At 34.8% G+C, this 21,294-nt stretch overlaps 3 protein-coding genes across 7 annotated transcripts; 1 reads left to right on the top strand and 2 right to left on the bottom strand.

Moving 5' to 3' along the window:
- Positions 1–1,756: 1,756 nt before the first annotated feature.
- On the bottom strand, positions 1,757–2,877 carry LOC117914781 (1,2-dihydroxy-3-keto-5-methylthiopentene dioxygenase 1). The gene is made up of 5 exons (XM_034830249.1): positions 2,775–2,877; positions 2,603–2,690; positions 2,423–2,517; positions 2,087–2,326; positions 1,757–2,010 (listed from the first exon to the last, which is right to left on the bottom strand). Exons 1-5 carry the CDS (start codon positions 2,784–2,786, stop codon positions 1,882–1,884), a joined length of 564 nt encoding a protein of 187 aa, XP_034686140.1. The 5' UTR covers positions 2,787–2,877; the 3' UTR covers positions 1,757–1,881.
- Positions 2,878–3,537: 660 nt separating this feature from the next.
- Positions 3,538–10,056, bottom strand: LOC117914647 (protein TIFY 4B-like). Of its 5 annotated transcripts, XM_034830063.1 has the most exons (9): positions 9,825–10,056; positions 9,534–9,676; positions 9,070–9,242; positions 8,190–8,280; positions 7,937–8,102; positions 7,238–7,297; positions 5,908–5,971; positions 5,571–5,776; positions 3,538–4,036 (listed from the first exon to the last, which is right to left on the bottom strand). In XM_034830063.1, exons 1-9 carry the CDS (start codon positions 9,940–9,942, stop codon positions 4,020–4,022), a joined length of 1,038 nt encoding a protein of 345 aa, XP_034685954.1. In that variant the 5' UTR covers positions 9,943–10,056; the 3' UTR covers positions 3,538–4,019. The 5 variants fall into 5 exon arrangements, with proteins under 5 accessions (XP_034685954.1, XP_034685956.1, XP_034685955.1 ...); XM_034830065.1 differs by lacking the exon at positions 5,571–5,776; XM_034830064.1 differs by lacking the exon at positions 7,238–7,297.
- Positions 10,057–15,741: 5,685 nt separating this feature from the next.
- LOC117914649 (EPIDERMAL PATTERNING FACTOR-like protein 5) lies at positions 15,742–16,683 on the top strand. The gene has a single exon (XM_034830068.1). It carries the CDS (start codon positions 15,871–15,873, stop codon positions 16,306–16,308), a length of 438 nt encoding a protein of 145 aa, XP_034685959.1. The 5' UTR covers positions 15,742–15,870; the 3' UTR covers positions 16,309–16,683.
- Positions 16,684–21,294: the final 4,611 nt, after the last annotated feature.

Genomic DNA, 21,294 nt, shown 5'->3' with positions numbered 1-21,294 from the left:
TGGAAACTGAATTCTGGAAAACAGTTTTTGTTCTAAAAAAAAACCATATTTGATTGAGTTAATTAAAAAGTTTTTTAGAATAAGTAAAACAAAAAACATGTTTGAAAGCTTTTTTTTTTTAATTAGTAAAGTGTTTTTTTCCATTAACTTGATATTATAAATATATAAATAATTTTCATATGCACGATTTATTTAAATTAAAAAAAAATATTTCATTTTGAAATTTTTACATCAGTTATAATTTCATTAAACAAATGATGACTTTGTCACCATGTGTAAGTATATTAATTTAATGAAGAAAAAAGGGTTTGTGAGTGAGGGTGTGGTGGTTGGGTGAAGCTCACCTTTGTGAAAACACAAAAAACAGTTAAGAAAATACAAAAAGAAGAAAGAGAAAACACGAAAAACAATTTATTTTTTGAACAGTGAAAAAATAAGGAAAACATATTTTTATTATTTAAAAAAAAATGGTTTTTGATAACACAGAAAACACAAAAAACAAAAACACACCCTCTTCCCCAAATAAGTTTTTCGTGTTTTTTGTTCTTGAAACAAAAAACAATTTTTGAAAAAAGAAACCAAACAGCCCTAAGATTTTTGTAAGTTTGATGCAATTAAATCCATACCCACTCTTCTCAAGCTCTAACCGAATGAAGTTCGGCTTCCAATACAAACTTTCAAGTTTTACACTTTACTTGCTCACCTCTAATAAACACTTACAATTTTCCTCAAAAATGTCACTCTCAAATTTTATGATTACCACTTTAAGAACCTTCTCACCTAAACACACATAAGATAAATTACACGGTTCAAACTTTGTTTTAGTATTATTAAAACCAAAATTAATCAAACATTCGTTTCACAGTATTATTATCACATATGATAGTAAATGCAGGTTGAAATTCTGTTTATCTTCTATATGTAATATTATTTTATAGTATTCATTTTAAAATGTAAGATAATAAATTGTTATTATAAACATGTTTACTTGAAATCAATTAAAATAGAGAAAAATGTATTCACTTATTATGAAAAATAAAAATATTAAGAATTAAGGTTTAAAGGGTATAATATTTTATTTAATTATAGATTATTTTCACACATAGAAATAAAGAAAGCCACTTAAATTTTAATATCACTTCGATTATTACAAATGTTTACAATAATTTAGCAATTCAATTTATCAAACATTTAAATGGTAGTTGTGAAATTCATAGTCCTATTGAAACTATAGTTTACCAAATTCATAGACAACTTCAGGCTTGCGTTGCAACATTTTTTTAAAGAGATTTTAAGAATAATTTTTAAAATTAAACAATTCTCAATTATTTTTAGGAATTAGAATCTATTTGAAAACTCAAACATATTAAATTGTTTTTCTTGACTTATTCTTTATGAAAGTATCACACTTTGTATGATCCCAGTGTTTTCAAAATATTCTCCATATATTCAATTGTTTCTCAAAACACTTTATAAAAAAAATTTGAAAAGACCTCAAATTTGTTTTAAACAACAACCTTTTTCTCATAACAAATTTTTAAAAAACAATTTTTAGTGAAAAAAAAAATAATCTTTAGTTTAAAGACCTCAATGAATTTAAATAAAATACACATTTATAACAATTAATAATTATTTTAATTATGAGTAACCTGACCTCAGATAGTGTCTATGTAATTTTCCCTGAATTAAATTCACGAAATAAATTATTTTATTTATCTAAATTTGCCTAATTTTTATTTTATTGGTACAAAACACATTTTGGATGACAGCAGTCCCTCATACATGGCTATAAAATTAAGATATGAAGCACTGATGATTATTGTTCCAAAGTTTTTTACATAAATAATAATAATAATAATAATAATAATAATAATAATAAGCTTAGTGAGCTTCAAGAGGCACTCCCACCTTGTGTGTGACATTGTTGATGTAGTTCTTCCTGGCGGGGTGCTGTTCTTGGGGACGATTGTACGCCGTCCACACCGGCTCACCCACGAACAACCTCATCAACTGAACACATTAACAACAAATTAATCGAACATACGTTGTAGGTTCTGAGAGCCAGATGCAGGTGCGAGTGGTTTACCTTGACGTAGTTGCCGGTGTCGAGGGTGAAGCGGTGGTAAATTCCGGCAGGTAGAACGATCATATCCCCTTCCTTGATCCAGATGCGAATCCAACGATCCTCCTTGTCCCGAACGTCGAAATATCCGCTCCCTTCCAGACAGTAACGTATCTCTTCGTCCCCGTGTATGTGCTCCGTGTAGAAGTTCTTCAGCTTCTCTTCGTAATTCTCCACTCTCTCTGGACATAAATCCAGCAAATCCTTCACCCCGCAAACCAAATATTACTCTTTATTCTAAAATTTAGATACAATACATTAAAAAGAAAACAAGTTGTTTTTGAAGGAAAAAATGAAAACCATGTAGTTGTAGCCTCGGGATTCTCTGATCTCCTTCAATTCCTGATCGTTCTCGTAATCTTTAGGGTTCAATTTCCAGTATAACACTCCCAGATCTGCAAAATCCCCAGTCCAATTGAAATAACGATTTGTACAGTAACAAAGTATGGAGTAGAGAGTGGAGAGAAGAGAGAAAAAAACCTGCCAAGTGGTCCAAAGAAACGAACTGTTTGGGGTTGCGATGATGAGGCAGCCTCTGATCCTCATCGTTCTCTTCCATAAACCATGCCTGCTTCATCAAAACTCTCAAGAAAAGTTTATAAAAAAAAATAATCCACAATCTTAATCTACTATTAAGAAGAGAGAGCCTCACCTCGATCGCCATGTCTTCAGTCACTCTTACACCATCCACACACCCAACACAGTAGTGAAGTCAGCCTTATAAAGAGCAGGTCAGGGGTGCAGCGCCGTGGTATTCTACTCCACAAGTTGCAGTACAAAACCATCTCCTTAAACTCGGCCACGTGTAGGTCAGTATATCTCCAGTTATTTGTGGTGAATGTGACATTAGCATTTTCCCCTCTCAAAAATATCGACTTTGGTGATATAATGAGAGAGAGAGCTTAGCTACTGCGCCACCACAAGAATGGGAAATGCACCTGCACCCTCCGATCCAGACCCTGGATTTCTAAACTGAGTCCAACGCCCCTTCTGCCAAGCTAATTTTGTTGCATTCCGGCGGTTCACAATATGAAGTGGTCTGTTTTAAAAATGTAACAGGCGGAGCTTGTGCGAGGCAAGATAGCCCGGCATAAAAATATTAAATAAATTTTTAGAAAACTCACCCTTTATTTTGCACTAAGCTTTATCATTCATTAGTCCTTTAGTTTATTTAATTCACTTTTTCTTTTTCTCAACAAATATTAGATATAGTGTAGAGAAACCAAAGTTGACTAGGATCGTATTGATAAAATGCCAGTTTATATCAAAGACATAATTTCAAACTGTCACAAGATGGTGCCTCCAAGGAGTAAGTTATGCAATTAAAAAGGAGGATGGTAGCCTTTTTTTCCCATAATATGGATGAAATTGGGAAAACTAGGAACAAAAGGAAACCAACAGCTTATTCACAAGAATTTAAGTGTCAAATATCAAAGAAATGCATGATATATACACGACTCATAATTACAAAAATGAGAGCAAATAGTAACATGTATAATTAACTGTTGGCATAGAGATAGGTAGCATACACATCTACGCATGACAAGATGCATCAAGAGGCAATACATCAGCTAGAAACCTTGCTTTCGTCTCATAGACAAAGATGACCCGCGAGGATGTCAAAATGATTCTTAAAGTTACAAAATTGGTCAGATGAGTATGGAACTCACACCATTCCAAAAGGGTATTATCTCAGAGGGATCTCCAAGAAAGAATCCAGTCAGTAGAAAATTTCAATTGCAGGGCAGCCTAAATCATGCAACAGGGAGGGCATGTTGAATCAACTTCTATTGGTTCCACCGTTCCTTTTTCCTCAAGTTTGGTTTTGGTGATTTTCAATGGAGGTAGCTCTCCACTCGATTTCCTCCACCATATGATACATTAGCAGTCTTCAGATTCAACTTTCTTGGATATCTGCAGTTCAACCAACAAAAAAACAAACCATCCATGTATATTTAATTCAAGCTTTCAGTGGATGATCCCTTTATCAGGAATTGACAAAGGATGTACACAGAGATCTACTATTAGTATAAATCAGATCGCTGCTTTCAAATTACTATAATATCACAGCAAGAAGGTTCCTCAGAATCAACTTTCTTCAGTATTTGTTGTTGAACCAAAAATGAAAACAAAACTGTCCATGTGTATTAGCCTCAGGAACTAAGGGATTATCAGTTCATGAGGAATAAATGACAGAATTAATTGAGATATTCAATATCAACTTTGCACACAATCAGATATTTCTTAAAGTAAATCAAATCACCACTCTAAAATGGTTACATTTTTATGGACAGTTCAAAAAACAGAAATCCAACAGATTCCATGCTTATCATAGGAATGGCGATATTTTTTTACTAGCCCATTGATTAGATAACAGGTAGATGATCAGATCACATAACTGCTCATAAAAATAACTAAAACAAGCTCCATCTATAAAGAACAGGAAGAAAAAAGGCTTTCAATCACCCTTTACAGAGAAGGAAAAAAGAAAAAGCAATTCTCATGCATCCTTCGTAGACTACCAGCACACTTCCTAACTGACAAGAACCCATTTCAACCATGATAACCATACCACCCTTTCTACTAAAAAACAAAATGTCATCCGAAAGCAAGTTTGATTACTTGCAAACCACCAATTTTTATATCATAGAGATCTGCAAACTTCCCCCTCACCCTTCTTTTGGGAACAGGTTCGTTCAGTTTCCAAGGAACTTAATAAAACTTTCAAATAAATGGGTTTTCTAATATTTCTATGTTCGCCAAGACACAAATTGACATGAAACAGAAGAACATTCATTCTAGTGATTATTGAGCGGTATGTCACAAGATGCTTCAAATGACCCTCCCAATAGGGGTTATATAGAGGGCAGGAAGCTTCAGGAGACTCCTGGAGGCATCTACATTAAGCCATTGGTGGGAAGTGTGCGGAAAGTTCTAAAGATACCTAAAGATGTCCACACATCTCTACACTATGATGAAAGGCATAAGAGGAGTCTAAGGTTTTCTAAAGAATTCTAGGGATCTTTTGTATATTCTTGTACCTAGACTTGTACATAGAATTGTGTAGGATGTTCTAAATTATTCTTGAGTTATAAGGAACCCTCCAAGGTTCCAGAAACTTCCTAAAGTGCCTATAAATAGGTGAGACCCTCATTTGGCAAAGACACCACCCAAATCACTTCCTAACCAAGCAAGTGAGTTCCAAAGCACTTGTAAGGCTTCCTTTGAGCAATAAAGCTTCCATTCTTTAAGAGTTACTTATTACGCCTTCTAAAGCTTCCAAGTCGTGAGCATCTTATCCTAGCAAGCTAAGTATCGAGAGTAAAGTTGACTTAGTAAGATCAAAGGTCTTAACTTGTCTAAGTGTCACACAAGCTTAGGAAAAGACTAAGTCCGTGACAGGTAGCATACTATTTATGAACATATAAATGAGGAAACTTTGGCTCACCTTTACTGTTTAGATCAACAAAAGGAGTGAAATTCTTTGTATGGTTGTCAGCTGAGCTGCACAGGGTGTGCAACAATCCATGCTGGGGTGGAGAGCTTGTGCCACTCCGGCTTGATTGCCCATTCGAGGGTTGTGTCCTTGCTTGATGGTTCACATACATCTCCAAGCTACCAGAAGGTAGTCCTATTTTTTTCCTGCTCTTAAATCTACCCCAAATAGGCACATGAGCAAAAAGAAGATAAAAAAAAAGGCAATGGCTTGAAAGCAAGAAATGAGTAAATAAAATATAAGGTTATTGGTGTCATGTGATAAATGATATCTTGGTTGATTAAGGTACCTGTCTTTTCGCTTTTCGAAATATCTTTGCAATGATAATTTTCTGTCAACCTGACCTTCAACATCTAAACAAAGACCAGAAACATAAAAGATAAATTAGCAAATTGCTCTCTTCTCCAAGCAAGTAATGAGTCTAAGGTCTTGTTAAGCCACCATCAAATATGCTTTCACTAATATTCTTGACAAACAAGAAAATTGACTTGTTTTACTTCACAAAACAGAAGTAAAGAGTATGTGTTGAAGCTGTTGACCAAAAGAAATATCTTAGAAACCAGGAAGTGTGGTAGCAAGTGACATTGCTGGCAAGGCTCAAGGGAAAAGAAGGTGAGCATGAGCCTTACAACATTATACAAGCAGAAGATTGTGGTGCTGTTAGCAATAGTAGTGGTGTGTTCATGATGGTCATGGTAGAAGACTAGAATACAACCAATGACATTGCCTGAATTTTGGTAGAGGTAGTGGTTGGGGTATACAGTTGGTGCCATAAGTGTTGGAGATGGTGGTAGTGTTTGTTGGGCTGATGACACTTGATAGTAGTCATGGTGTGCTGGTGAGATGATGCTGGAGTGAAGTAAAAAGAAAAAGTTCATCTATCAATAAAAACATTTATCAGCTTCACTCAAAGTGTTAGCTTTACTTTTTTCAATGTATTGACCAGTTCCATTACAAACCATAAAACATTTCTTGATTTTACTTTCAGAAAATAAGACAAATGCTGATAGAATGAACTCCAAATGGCACCTAAATTGACATAAAACAGGAGATCTGCCACCAGTTTCCTTTTTTGAGGAACTGAAACATAAATTGTCTCAACATTGTTTTTGAGGTCCTATGATATCTAATACCCATGATGCCCTCATATATCTTGAATGGCATAACCTTGTAGCAGAAGGTACCCCATATAGTGAGACAAGTGGTCTGTTCCATATCTTCGGTAGGCCTGGCCATTGGGCTTCCTACCGTCCTAAGCCCAGAAAGTGCTTCCGATCCTTCAGCCCACAGAGGTGGTAATATATCCTCTCAGGAGGTGATCAAGCGTTTTACAGCCCATGAGATATATGAGGGAAAAGGAGGTGAGCATGAGTGAGGCCAAAAGAAATTACCCTCCTGGTTGGTTTCCTAAAACATCTCCCTGCTTCAGGAAAAATAAGCTTTACAAATAGGACCCTTTTACCCTTTTACCTACTTGACCAGAACACCCATAGTTCAGACTCGTTGCTTGGTCACCTTAACATTATTGCAAGGTTACCAGTTTCTTTAGTTCAAGCATCAGCAGTTATAATCATACATTCCTCAACAAGAATCAATCACAAGATAAGTAAAACCCTTACCATGTCCACGGGTAAAGTTCACTTCTTCTCTGTACTGTTGAGAATATTCAGTAAATTTCTCTGTAAAATGAAACCAAAACAGCCACTTATTACTTAGAAAAGTACTGATCTCAACAACCACCATTTCAACTCATGTGGCCTCGATGATGTTGACTGGGCAATGGTGTTCAAACCATCTCGATTTAAGCTAACAATTTGTCATGATTTATTGATGAGAAACTCAAAGGACATGCAGGCTATGTTTAGTTTGAGAAAGAAAATCCACAAAGAGGATCCAGAGAACTTTCAATTTTCATGTTTGTCATCATTGCAACTAAAGTAATGACAAGCCAGTAAATCTAGTATTCTCTGATGGGCTCCCCAAATGTGTTTTTCCTTGGCTTAATTGTAAGAAAAGAAGGTTAAAGGAAGTCAGTTTCCAAATGTAAGTAAGCAATACTAGCCAGCAAATATTAAAGAAAAGAACTTCTTAACTTTTCCTTAATTTTGAACAATCAAGAAATTTATTTTCAACTGCAAAGTTACCATTTTATTGTGCTCCAAGTATGAATGCAGGCTAGAACCATTTCCTAAATTTAATTTTCTGTTCACAAATGCAATATTGGTATATTTTCTTGTATGATTCAAGCAGTCCTCAGGTAGAACAAGTCTAAAGATTACATGCGAGAGAGTAATTCAAAGACTAACAAGAAGCACTACCTGTTTGCATAGTCTGAGAAACCATGGCTCGAGGAGGAATATGGCCATGTTTAACATTGGCAGTATGCAAATGGCACGGAGAGGAGCAAAGCATAGCAGCACCACTAAAGGGGTCATCTGAAGGCAAATGGAATGGGCTTGCTGCAAGATGCATGATTGCTTGTGCCTGCAAATCCATATTCAGATGCATTGGAAGGCCAACATACCAAAGGATTTATCTTCAGGCATCCATGCAAAAAGGAAGCTTTGTTACCTTATCATCTGGAACTCCATCATACACATTCACCTTTCCACAGTAGAAAATTGTCATCTGCCCAACCAAACAATTTGTTGCACCTGGACTTCTGTGGCCATATTTTCAAATACTTCTATTAAAACTTAAATTAGAAAAAATTCCATAGAAATATGGACTCAAATCCTAACTAAAACTAATTAGTAATGCTAAACTCAAGAAGGCCATAAAGGAGGACCAAGAGTTAAAATATTTATGCATTCAAAAGGCAGTCCTTGCTATCTAGAATCATGATTGGAGCTTCCACTGGTACATGGATTTTAAAGGTATTTTAAGATTACACCTTGAAGCTCACCATGGCATGAGGTCCAAACAAAATTCCTAAAACCCAGTATTTTTTAGGCCCGATCAAAGATTATGCCTCAAAAGTTTGAAGCTCAAGGAAGCCCACAACCCTGCAAAGGCTTGCACTATGAAACAGTTTATAATTCAGAACGAAGTAGAGACTACCCCTTACAGTGAGACCTAATTCGTTAAAAGGGCAAAGGAAGGAGAAATCAGAAACAATAAAGCACATAAGTTCAAACATCACCAAGCCTGGACAAGCCACATCTACTTGCTGCAGACTCAAAAAGCCCAATGAATCTCTGATACCCGGGATTAAAACATTTGCCAGACCATTTTAACAGCCCAACTAAGCCAATGTACCACAAATACTCAACACCAATGTCTAATTAATCAATTTTTGTCTGTAAATGTTGCAGCCCAAATACATTACTCTGTACTATATAATATTAACATGAGCCCATTGCTTAGTGCCTGGTAAATCTGAATAACTATTTAATTCACGTTAATGGGAAGGGAAACACAGAATAAAAAAAAAAATATGATTAAGATAAACCTGGGAGAAGTATGCTTGGTGTCTGCCTCTGGAGGCTGGCTGGCTAATTCGCCAGAAGGGGTGGATTCTGGATGATGATCTTTTGGCGGAAGGGGAACCAGTTCATCAGCTGATACTGAGATCTGGATATCAGCACTCAGCTCCTTGCCTGAATCAGCTGAATTGGAGGTAACCTACAGATATTATTTATTCATATTAAACAAGTTAATAAGTCAATTATATAGTTAAAAAATGTCAGCAGTTCAGAGTTCTTACATATTCACTAAAAAAAAAGGGCGAATCTATAAGAATATGAATATCCTCCGTTTGGCTGCGGAGAAAGTGTGAAAAAAAAAAAAAGGCAATAATGAAATCGAATGCAAGAAATTTCATAATCTGCACAAAATTTATTCTAGTATAACTGTTTTAAAATAATTTCCATCATTGTCTCAGCAACCAAAGAGAGGGCTACTGACAACACTGACCGGAGGTGGATTTCCCGGCAGCGGTGAATCGATGATCTTCCTCAAAACTCCGGCACCGCTGCCCTCACTGGTTTCGAGCAACGATTTAAGCGAAATAACCTGCTGGATCGCCTGCGATTTGTTCCAGGAAGGACGACGCATTCCTGTACGGACAAAAGGCACGTGGCGGTCACTTTTACCTCATCACCCATACTTGCAATAATTGCAGTGCCTGGGTTTCAGGTATGCCGGAAAATACGAAGGAATCGATGAGGGAAAAAAAGGGAAAGGAAAAAGAAGAAAAGGAGGAACCTTTTTCTTTGAGGTATTTGCGACAATCTTCACGAGTGAGCTGAGAAATGTCTTCTTCGGTGAGTTCGTGAAGGGGTTTGTCCAGTATAGAGCGGAGAGTGGTGACGCCGGGATTCATGGCGGCGGAATCCGGTCCAATGTTGGCCGGAAAACAAGCCGGCGATATGTGAGGCGAGAAGAGAGAGAGAGAGAGAGCGAGAGGGAAGGGGGGTCGGGGGAGAGGAATTATTTTAACAGTTGGGGGGAGTGAGGGAGTAGTATTAAATTAAGGGTTTGGTCGCGGCGTCTCCTCTTTGTTTGGGATTTAAGAGCCGCGGAGCAACCCTGGGCTGCCACGTACTCTATTGTCCGTATTCTTTTTCACTCACTATCCCATTTTGTCCTTCTGCCTTCTCCATTATTTTCTTCTTCTTTTCACCCCCATGGCACCTTTTTTCATCTCTCTTTCCCATCAAATTTGAAAGCCTGAGTTCAACTCCTAAGATAGTTTGTCAGACAATGGTGAATTGGTCATCTTCTCCTTCTCTTTTTACCCTCAAAATTTTCCTTAATGACACCTTCATTTTTAGCTTTTAAAGTTTATAATAGGACGTGCATAAAATCCAACCACCTCTACCTCGGGCCATCGGGAGGCACCATCTACACGATGACCAAAAATCCTTACCCAACCTACTAATTTGGCCAAGAAAAAAAAATGTGTGGAGACAAAATTGAATGCATGGCCTCGAGAAAATAAAAGGCCATAAAACGGACTATAACAACATAAATCGCCTATAAAAAAAAGGGTTCCAACCTCCGAGAGAAAGGAGATGAACTTCTTGTTTCTAAGAGGAGTAAAGAGTGGTTTTTTACCTTTAATTAATTTATGTTTTTCTAAAATTATTAAATTAACATATTTATCCTTATAAATATGTTTGTTAAACATATATATATATATAAATTATACAAAAATAAGTATAAAATATTTATGATAAAAAAATGTTCATTGATAATATGAAGAGAGGATCATCTTCATCTTGTTTTTATAGGCTCGAACAAGTATGATATTATATGAAGATGGGTGGTCCATAACAAAAAAATTGAAGAATTAGAGTAACCGAGTCAATGAAAACAAGGAGAATGAGCTCACCTAGAGATTTAATTTGCACTTTCATTAAACCTAGTTTGATCGTTACAATTCAAATTTTGGTAATCTCATTTGTTTGAAAGCACTTAAGTGCAACAAATCAACTAAGCTTTCTTGATCCATTAGAATTTGTTTAACATCAAAGTTTGTCACAAGGAGAGTGAGGGTTAAGGCATCATAGTAGTGCATGCTAATTGCATTAATACTATCACTAAAAGGTTACTAGATTATCAATTAGCTCTAGACTACTTAGGACAAAGAAATATTGAAGATGACAAATATACTCAACTTTATGAGCTTGATGGAGTAAACTCTTGAAACACAATTTGAAGTCTAATCTTGATTAGCGGCTCTTCAAAGAACCACATTAATCACTTGCCTCAACTGTTTGCTCCTAAAGAAAGCTTGCATGGCAATTGAATGTAACATTGGTCGATTCAAGACGTGAGGCTCCTTCACATATTGCTTTTGCTTGAAACATTTTTTCCACATAAAATTGCAAGTTGTAGCATTGCTCCATGGTTTTCCATAATATTTGAGAAATTTACATTTACAAATCTTATCTCTTCAATATGATCCCCATGCATAGGCCGAGGCTATAGGAAGTCTTCTCGTGATTGCAAGGTTGGAAGTAATTTGAGTATAATAAGTTTAAGGTTGTAAATTGTCATTTTCCGTAGGGCACCCAACTTACATAAGGACAACTGCCTAACAAACTATGCAGACAATAACCCATATAGTTGTTTAGGCACAAAATGAGCTAAAGTGATGACCTATTAGGATGCAGTGCAAAGGTCATCCTCCTACATAGCATATTTGCTTACTCTCTTACAAAGATCATCCATTGTGGATGGTGGGTCAAGTGAAATTGATTTAAAGAATGACAAATTAGGCAACATAGCTTCCTTAATGGCCTATATAACAATGTCTACCTTTAAATGATCTAAAATGCATGACAATATTCCTACATTTATTTCTTAAAACAATGAATTAAGAGTTTGTTCGGTGGTAATACTAAAAAGTGTTTTTAATCTTTATAAGACTTGAAATTTTTTATCTTTTAAATATTAAAAAGTTTTAAAATGTTTTAAAACGTTTTTCAAAATTACTATTAAATACATTCTATCTCTCTTTGAACCATTTTGACATGAAACTAGCTATCTATACTTTGTCAATGCTAAATAAAATACAAGTAATGCATAAAAGGTCTTAAATAATAGTGGAAAACTAAAATGAAACTCGTAAGTTTTGAAATCAAGCCAAAACAATGTCCTACAGAATAGAAAAACTATACACAAAAGAGGATGGTCTCCAATTTCCAACATCATCACTTACTTGAAATGCACCGAGTGTTCAACATGGTCAGGAGACTTATCATACATATTGAACTTCAATATGATGAAATGTTGTGTGGCCTCATGCTGCAAAATATGCTAAGAAAATGGCATAGAAGTCATATCAACAAGTATTCGGAAAGTCGGGCAAACAAAGGGTAAAAATAAGACATTGACCACTAGAAAGCATTAAAATATAGATTGAAATGCATTAGCTTGACAGTGACCCAAGAAGAAAGAATGGCGAAATGTTGTGAGGCCAAAATATGCTAAGAAATTGGCATAGAAGCCATATCAACAAGAATTCAAAAGGTTGGGCCAATAGAAGGCAGGAATAAAGCATTAATTACTATAAAAACATCAAAATATGGATTGAAATGTCTTAACCTAACAATGGCATGAGAAAAATAATAAGAGGGCTCATACTTGAAGCTTCCAAATGGGTATCATGCACATGACAATGATCTGCCATATAGTTAGGGCTCGCTACCCATGGTCGGCTAGAAAGGAAATGACATTTAGTCACAACAATCATGAAATGGGGCGAAGATGGAGGGAATGCATTGTATATATTGATAACTATTTTAATATGAATTGCTAAAAGGAGGTATTGGTTATACTTACTATCATAAATGGCATTCAGATCCATTTATAAAATTCAGATGTGACCTAAATCTGACTCAAAACTTAAGGGGAATGGTATCATAGTTGAACTCGTACTTTATTTGTGACTTTCAAATTTCAAACCTAATAACATAAATGGTGGGTCAGATTTTTGAGTCGGGAATGAAAGGTAACGCATGTCCTTCTCATAGTCCCATGCCCAAATTAAAACATCTACATTCAGATGCTGTCTGTTTTTACCGGCAAAACTCGTACCTGCCTACGATTTATATCCGTGCCATGTTGTCCCAAAATTCAATATACACACATCCTTTTTCTTGCTTAAACAATATTAGTAATTTTAGCCCTAAATTATTATTATTATTATTTTAAAAAACGTTATAATATAGTAGTTGTCCATTAGGTCCAACAAGAGAATCCAAATGAAAAATGGAGACACCACAAAATTTTTGTGTAATAATGGGTTTTGACTTACTAATATGAAAATATATGTAAAAAATAATTTCAGAATTTTTAAATCAATATCATATTTTTTTATTTAAAAATAATTTGAAATACATACATTTTTTAATGAGTTATCTAATTATTCTAAAAAATATCATTTTTATTATCATGTGATCAATATTAATTGACAATTAAACTCTTCCAAGTAAATATTTTTCTTCTTTTTAGATTTATTATTAATATTATTATTATTATTTGAGATATTTTTTCCTTATAGAAACAAACACCTCTTAGGGACAATTGAGCTTTAATTTTTTTCTTCGTGAACAAATTTCCTATAGTAAAAGTGAGGTAATTTGAAGATTGTGAACATTAAAATATTGAAAAAAAAATCTCAAATAATAAAATAATAATAATAATAATAATAAATAAAAAAGAAATGAAAACATTTATGTAAAGAAGCATGATTGACTATTGATGTTGATGACATGACAAGTAAAATGGATATTTTGGGGAATAATTAAATGACTTATTAAAAAGTGCACGTATTTCAAGTGAAAATGACATTTTACGAAATAATTAGACTAACTTATTAAAAAATGTATATATTTCAAATTACTTTTAAATAAATAAAAATAATACTTATTTAAAATTTTTTAAGTTCATTCTTCCATATATTTTCATACTTGTGAATCAAAATCCACTTTTCCCTTTTTAATATTCAAGTGGTTTGAATTAAGTTTTTTTTAACTCAAACTAAATTTGAATAAGTTATCCCAAGATTTAAACTTGAACTTGAATAAATATTTTGACAATTAATATTTATAATTTATATATTATGGTATATAATATTATTCATTTTTTTTAGACTTTTTTTTTTAAAAAATTAAATTATAATTACATCATACACTTTTTCACCCATCTAAATATATAAATTTAATTTTACTTTTTTCTTTTGTTATTAACATTAAATAAATTTTCTCATTTTTTATTTAAATTTTGATATAAAATATTAAAAAACACAAATCAATAAATCTTATAAATAATTTGGGATTAGGTTTTCATCACGATGTCGAGTTGGATTAGATTTGGATTAATTGTTTTTTAATTCAAGTCGCTTTTAAGTTTGGTACCAATACAATAAAACCATCGAAATTGTAACCCAAATTTTGATATGGTGTTATGTAACACATTTACCAAGAAGAAAAAAACAACCAGCAAAGTTAAAAAACCAATAGGAAATAAGGTACATTATTAAAGAAAGAAGAAAGAATAAAGCAAATAATAAAAGGTAGTTAATCTCCAATTCCAAAAATTCCATTCCCAGAACATGTATGGAACCAAAGAAAGTAAAGGACCCCAACCACCCTTCAAACCCCACCCCGATTCACACAAATGCCTACCCTTTCCCCACCTGGTTGGTATCCTGTTTAGGAGCCACACAAACCAGGCCTGGCCCAACCAGCTCCAGACCCCACGCACACCGCAGTCCCCGATATGGCTACTCCCCAGCCCCATCGATCCACGAGCCACCCTCCTCCCTCTAGGCCCGCACTCGCAGAAAGATCATGTGTGAGGGTGTGTTCATTTAATTCAACTCCCTCTCTATTTACCCTTCCCTCACGATTATATACATCAATAGGGAACAATACACTGCCACTCTTGTCTTCACATGCCCCCACCCCACCCAGGCCCCACCCCTCAAACAATTGAATAGCACGTCGTACTCATCGCCACCCGCTAAGCCCACCCCACCTCGGATCCCCAAGGCCCTGACCCGGTTTAGAGTTTGTGTGCGTGAGAGAGAGAGAGAGAGAAGGAGGGAGAAAGTGCCTCAATAATGAGCGGTGGTGGGGTTGCTCTCACCTTGACTCAGATGTTCGTCCCGTACGAGACAGCACCCTCATTCTCCCACACGTACGCAACCACACGGCCACTGTTCTGTTACTGCACCCCTCCCATCTTCTCCAATCCATAGGTATCTCTTTACCACCATGCCTCCTCATCTTTCCCACCCTTTTCTCTATTTTTACACTTACGCCCTTTTCCACTTTCCACCCTTCCCCTACGATCCTATCTATCCTCTAGCCCTCACCCTTTGTTTTTTATTTAACCATGGGATGGGGCCAAAGGTGAAGATGAAGGTGAAGCTGAATTATACGTTGAATTGTGGAGTGGCATTTTAGTAATAGGGGGATTCTAACAGGACTGCATTGTCCGGGTGGAAAATCAGTATCAATCAGGGATTGTTTCAAGGGACCCACCACACACTCTATTGCCAAAACATAAAACAAATGTTCTTCACCCGAGTTATATATATATATATATATATATATATATATATATATATATATTTTCTGGGTCTAGTATCACTAGTATGTATGAGTTTGACTTGGACTCACACGCTCACACGCAACTGCAATAATAGCGCACCACCTTCTCAATCTTCGCCTTCAGCTTTTAATCTACTTGCCCTCTCTCGCCCCTCTCTACTAACCGGCGCAGCTTCACCTCGGCGATGGGCGTAGTACGCCGCCGCCGCCACTACCACCGCCACCACCGTCTGTTGACTGCTCTGGCTTTTCTTTTATTCGCCTCTGCCTCGGCTGTAAGTCTTGCCCCACCTCGCCATCGCGGTAAGAACTCAAAGACCCACCAAACCCACTTGACTCAGTCTCGCTTCTTCCCTCATGGCTTTCCAGGGACTGGTGGTTTAGTGGGGCAGGAGAGAGAGGAGAGGAAAAGAGGAAGTGGGTCGGTGGCCTTGGAGCGAGTTCTGACTCAGAAGAGACTTGGAGGGCCAGGATCGTCGCCGCCGACGTGTAGATCCAAGTGCGGAAGGTGCGCGCCTTGCAAGGCGGTGCACGTGCCGATTCAACCTGGTTTCAGCATCCCTCTCGAGTACTACCCTGAAGCTTGGCGCTGCAAATGCGGCAACAAGCTTTTCATGCCCTGAAAAGAAACAAAGAATTAACCACATTCCCTAAAAACAATCCATCAATCTCTTTCTTCTTTATAGTACTCTTCTCTTCATCTACATTGCTTCTCTCTCTTTCTGTTTATATTTATTTTCTCCTTTTTTCCTGTGAGAGACAGACAACTTTGGGAATGTAATATTTAGCTGCTGAGAATATCGAGAGAGTGCTCTCTCACACACACTCTCTCTTCGTTTCTGCATTTCCCTTCCCTTTTTTTGTCTTTTTTTTTTCTTTATGACTTGCATTTATGCAAGTATATTATGAGACAGATTCGTAGTAAAGGCTGTAATTAAGACCGCCTCTTCAGCAACAATGAAGCTCTAATGTTGATATCTCCTTCCTTTTTCTTTCTACACGGATTGCTGACCCAACTGAGTAAGAAAATTCAGTTCTTTTCATCATGGTTTTTATGAGAAAAAGTAGAATATAAATATATACATGTGCAAAGCTGATAGTATTTGTTGATATGAAGCTGATAATGAACTGCAAATGGAATTATATTCTTAATATTTCTTAGTTTGGGCTGATGTACTGACCATGAAAAGCCTTTATCGTCTCTCTCCTCTCTCTATCTCTATCTCTGTCCCTCTGAGAATAGTAGCGTGGAGATGGGGGCAGTAGCAGGTGGGAAATGAGGTTCAGAAGATCTCGACATGCATGTGAATGAAAGATGGGGTTCCATTCTATAATCAGAATTGGTCATTGGAAACTTTGGTGGAGAGAAGTTGAAAAGAGAGCAAGGATGGGACATGGGGTTCTGGTTTTGCTTCGTTCTCTGCAATTGGCTTGTTGTTTTCTAATTTCTACTCCTTTCCTTCTCCCCTTTACATCTTTTCCACTGTGCACAGGATACGGCGAATTCATGTACCCAAAAGCTTCATTTATTTTTCCTATTCCAAATGTGCCCTTTGTATGTCCCTCTTGGGTGCTGAATTTTTGGGTAGCTTTGGATGGGGTGGAATGTCAAAGATATGTTGGCCCTCAGGAATCAAATTTCAAATTTAGGCCTCTTATGCTCCCCTTGTCTTGTTCGATTTCGCTTTCAAATAATATGCACTTGTCTCGAATAGTCTCCACAATAATCCGGGGTACCAAATTCATATCCAGCTTCTTCATATACATTTGGGTACCCGGTAGAGTAAAGAACTCATCAATTAATGCAGTGGTATTATCACATAAAGTCATTTATACACAATGCTGTAGGACTTTTGTAAACAAACAAACAAACAAAATGTACTCCTTATTTTTATATACCATTTTTCTTTTCTACTTTGAATGTCATCTCTTTCATACCTTTCGAAAAGGGAAATAGTCTCCAGGGTGCATTGTCTACTGTCACTCTCATTGATTCTAGTTGGAAAGAAAGTGGTACTCAGGCTGCTGGTTTTAAAACCTAATGCAACAAATTTCATCAATCTAGAAAGCTTGTGGAGCCTAATACTTTTTCAGGACCGTAATGCAATAAATTTGTTTTAGAAAATCACCGATCGAGGGCCTCTCCGCTCCGGTAATGATCTTAGAAACCTCTCCGCTCCGGTAATGATCTTAGAAAATGTTTTTAGTTTATAAAATATTTTAAAATAAAATATTTTGTTAAAAGGTTCTAGATTGTGATTCTAACCATTCCCATATTTTTTTTTTAAAAAAGTAACTCATTTTTTACTGTCCACTACCATTACAAGTATTTACAAGTTTTAAAATAGATGCTTATTTTTATAAGAAAATAATGATGATATATTTATCCAAATAAGACCCAAAAAAGGTAGGAGGTCAAATTTCAAAAATTAGATTTTAAAAACCTTTTTAATCAAATAACCCAAAAATAACTAAGGTGGTGTTTGTTTTTTTGGCTTTTTGCTGAAAGCAATTTAGTTTTAGAATTTAGGTTGTTTGTTTTTCTACTTTTTCATAACTTATTATAAACTTTTTACTAAATAGAAAAAGTCAAAATATATAGCTTTTTCTAAATAGAAAAAATAACATATTGGTTTTTTTTACTTTTTAATACTTAATAGAAATAAAATACTACAAAAATAAACAACCTAATATTTAACACTATTAAGCATTAAGGTTCTATTTAGAATTAAATAAAAAAAACAAACACCACCTAAGTGTTTAATAAATTCTAAAAAATACTTTTAAAATTTTGAAAATTTACTTATACTATTAAAAATTCACTTATAATGTTTTCTCCGCTTGACTTGTTATTTTTCTAAAAGCACTTTTAGGAAAAATACTTTCACTAAAAATAACACTATTGAACATACTCCAAATATTTTATTTTTTAAAATGTTATGAGTGATTTTTTAATTTTTAGAAATGTTTTTTACACTTTATTTGATTTTTCTTCAAAAATATAAGTAGATTTTAAAAGCATTGTCAAACTTACTGTTACAATCAAATATTCAAGTCATCATAATTTTTTTATATGTTTTATTAAAGAGCTGAGATATCTCTTAATGAAATTTTGATAGTTAAAAATATTAAATTTATAATCAAATTTATAAATATTTTATAAATTTGTATAAGATATATATAAAAACCATACTTTTAATGTATTAAAAATATATTTAATAGTGATTTTAAGAAAGTCATCATATATGCCACAACCGATATCATAGTATCATGCCCTAAACCAAGATATGTGTCACATGTTATCGTCGATACCATAACGTGTGTTACGACCCTTATCATGGTGCCATACCTTGAACCAAGATATATGACATGTGTCATCACTTGTATTATGTCATAATGTGTGTCATAGGCCCTATGAAACTCTTCTAGTTTAAAAGATATTTTGAAAAAAAAAAATAGGTGTGGGACAAAATTTAGAAACACTTTTAAAATTTTGAAAAATTTAATTGTGATGTTAGAAAAATCGTATATAATATTTTAAATATTTAACGTGATTCTTTTAAAAGTACTTTTGGAAAAAACAGCAAATCCTTCAACAAACACAGTCTAGGTTATTAATTAAAATTGCATACAAAACATTTATTAGTACAATTACTTTATATGGTTGTCATAATCACAATGGTATAGAATCTGCAAAGAGGTGGAAATCTGGAAAAGTCAACACGCCTATCAGTACTAATAAGTTTGAAGGCAGTGTGTCTTCTTTTCCAGTTGTGTTTAGTTAATTAATTTTCAAAAATCAAAAAATCATTCCTAGGATCTGGATTAGGTGAGACAGGCAGTGAAGAAGATGAGATGGCAGGGCCTGTGAGCCTGTGAGCCTGTGACTCTTCAATGAATATATATATTCAAACAAAAAAGGGAGTAAGTCAGTCTTGCCCACTCCTCCCTCTCCCCGTCCCCCCACCCCGCCCTCAGTAACTTTGGCTTCGCTCATGAAGGAAAATAATAAGAATAACAATAAAGATAACGTGCAGATTGAAGTGATATTTGATTTGACAGTGTTGTTGGTGTTGCCGGTGAACTAGGTGGTATAGGGTTTGGTCCGCTTCGCTCACATCTATCAAAAATTTAGTGCGGTCATGTCAATTTCTCAACCCTCTATTATCTTTAGCCTTTAATTTGCTTGTTTGGTCTGGCTTTTGCAGTACATTTTTGTTACTTTCACCTCCTGTCTCAATACATTGTAATCTACAGGATTTGCCTTCCAACACAAATGAATTATTTGGATCAAATTGCGGTCGCTCAACTAGAAATCCTTGCAGTACAAATTAAGTCTGTATTTTTACAAAGAGAATTCCTTAACTTGGAAGGGGAGTTTAACATAATTATTATTTTTTATATAAAAAAAACCCCTTTTCTAATTTAAAATTGTACTTTATATTTAATTATATTTTTCTACCATTAACGTTATCTCTTTAAAATAATGACTTCGTCTTCCACCTCAATTGGTGATGTTTGTTTCATGTAAAAAATGTGTTCAACTTTTTTTGGTTCACTTTGGGTCTAATACTATTTATCCTAACTAATATAAATATTTTTCACTTTGAGCTGGCTACATTAATAATTTTAAACCATGCTTATATAAATAAAATTAAAATATGTTTGATAATGATTTTATAAAACGTTTTTAATATTTTTAGTACTTAAAAAATATTATCAAAAAAATTACATTTAAATATTAAAAAGATAAAAAAATGCTTCTTTATAGCATCCAACCTTGTAGATATTTTTCGTTTTAAGTTTAAAGGGGTTTTCACAATTTTAAAATGCATATACAAGATTAAAAGAAATTTATACTTATATAATGTTAAAAACGTTTTCCCATATTCAATGTAAGACATCATAAATACCCTTTATGTAAACACAATGATTTCTTTGTGTCTCACAGAATTGCGAAATCAAACAAACAAACACATCTTATGAAGTCAAACAAACTCTCACATCGAGATCAAAGATAGAATCTAAAACCATTTATAATGATCAACATTCAACTGTGTAAACATTATTTGCTCTGGATTTAAAGAGACCTTTGCGGCTTTAAAACCACTAAAAACTTTCATAACTGACATGAGATTTCATAGTACAACAACAGGAATATTTACAAACTTGTTGGAAAAATGTTATTTGTTTTCAAGATGCCAATTCAAGTTGGACGTATTCAAATTAAATGACACCCTTCTTGGCTATGAGAAATGGATAACCAGAAAAAATAAGAGTGGGGTTGGATTGGGCAGGGAGGAATCTATTATGAGAGATTGAAGTCCAATATTCTTTGCCATCTTAGATATAATGTTGCGGATGGGTCTGAGGGACTGTTCAAAAGTATTCACTATTTGAACAGGGTCTCTTCAGAGACTTACAGTAAATTGGGAAAAATGCTTCCCACACAGTACTTCAGTACATCTTATAAAGTAGGAACCATTCTTTTCAAAGTGTTGCATGGCTGCCCCAAATTTCAAAATTCGAGATGGAAAACAAAAATAATAATAATAATAATTGCTCGATGGGCCGACAGACGCGCGTACCTTTTCTTTGCATTATCTTCA

Source organism: Vitis riparia, chromosome 5 (genome assembly GCF_004353265.1).
Source record: "Vitis riparia cultivar Riparia Gloire de Montpellier isolate 1030 chromosome 5, EGFV_Vit.rip_1.0, whole genome shotgun sequence".
NCBI classification, from domain to species: domain Eukaryota; kingdom Viridiplantae; phylum Streptophyta; class Magnoliopsida; order Vitales; family Vitaceae; genus Vitis; species Vitis riparia.
The sequence above is the reverse complement of the archived record's forward strand: the minus strand, read 5'-3'. Positions and strand labels throughout refer to the sequence as shown.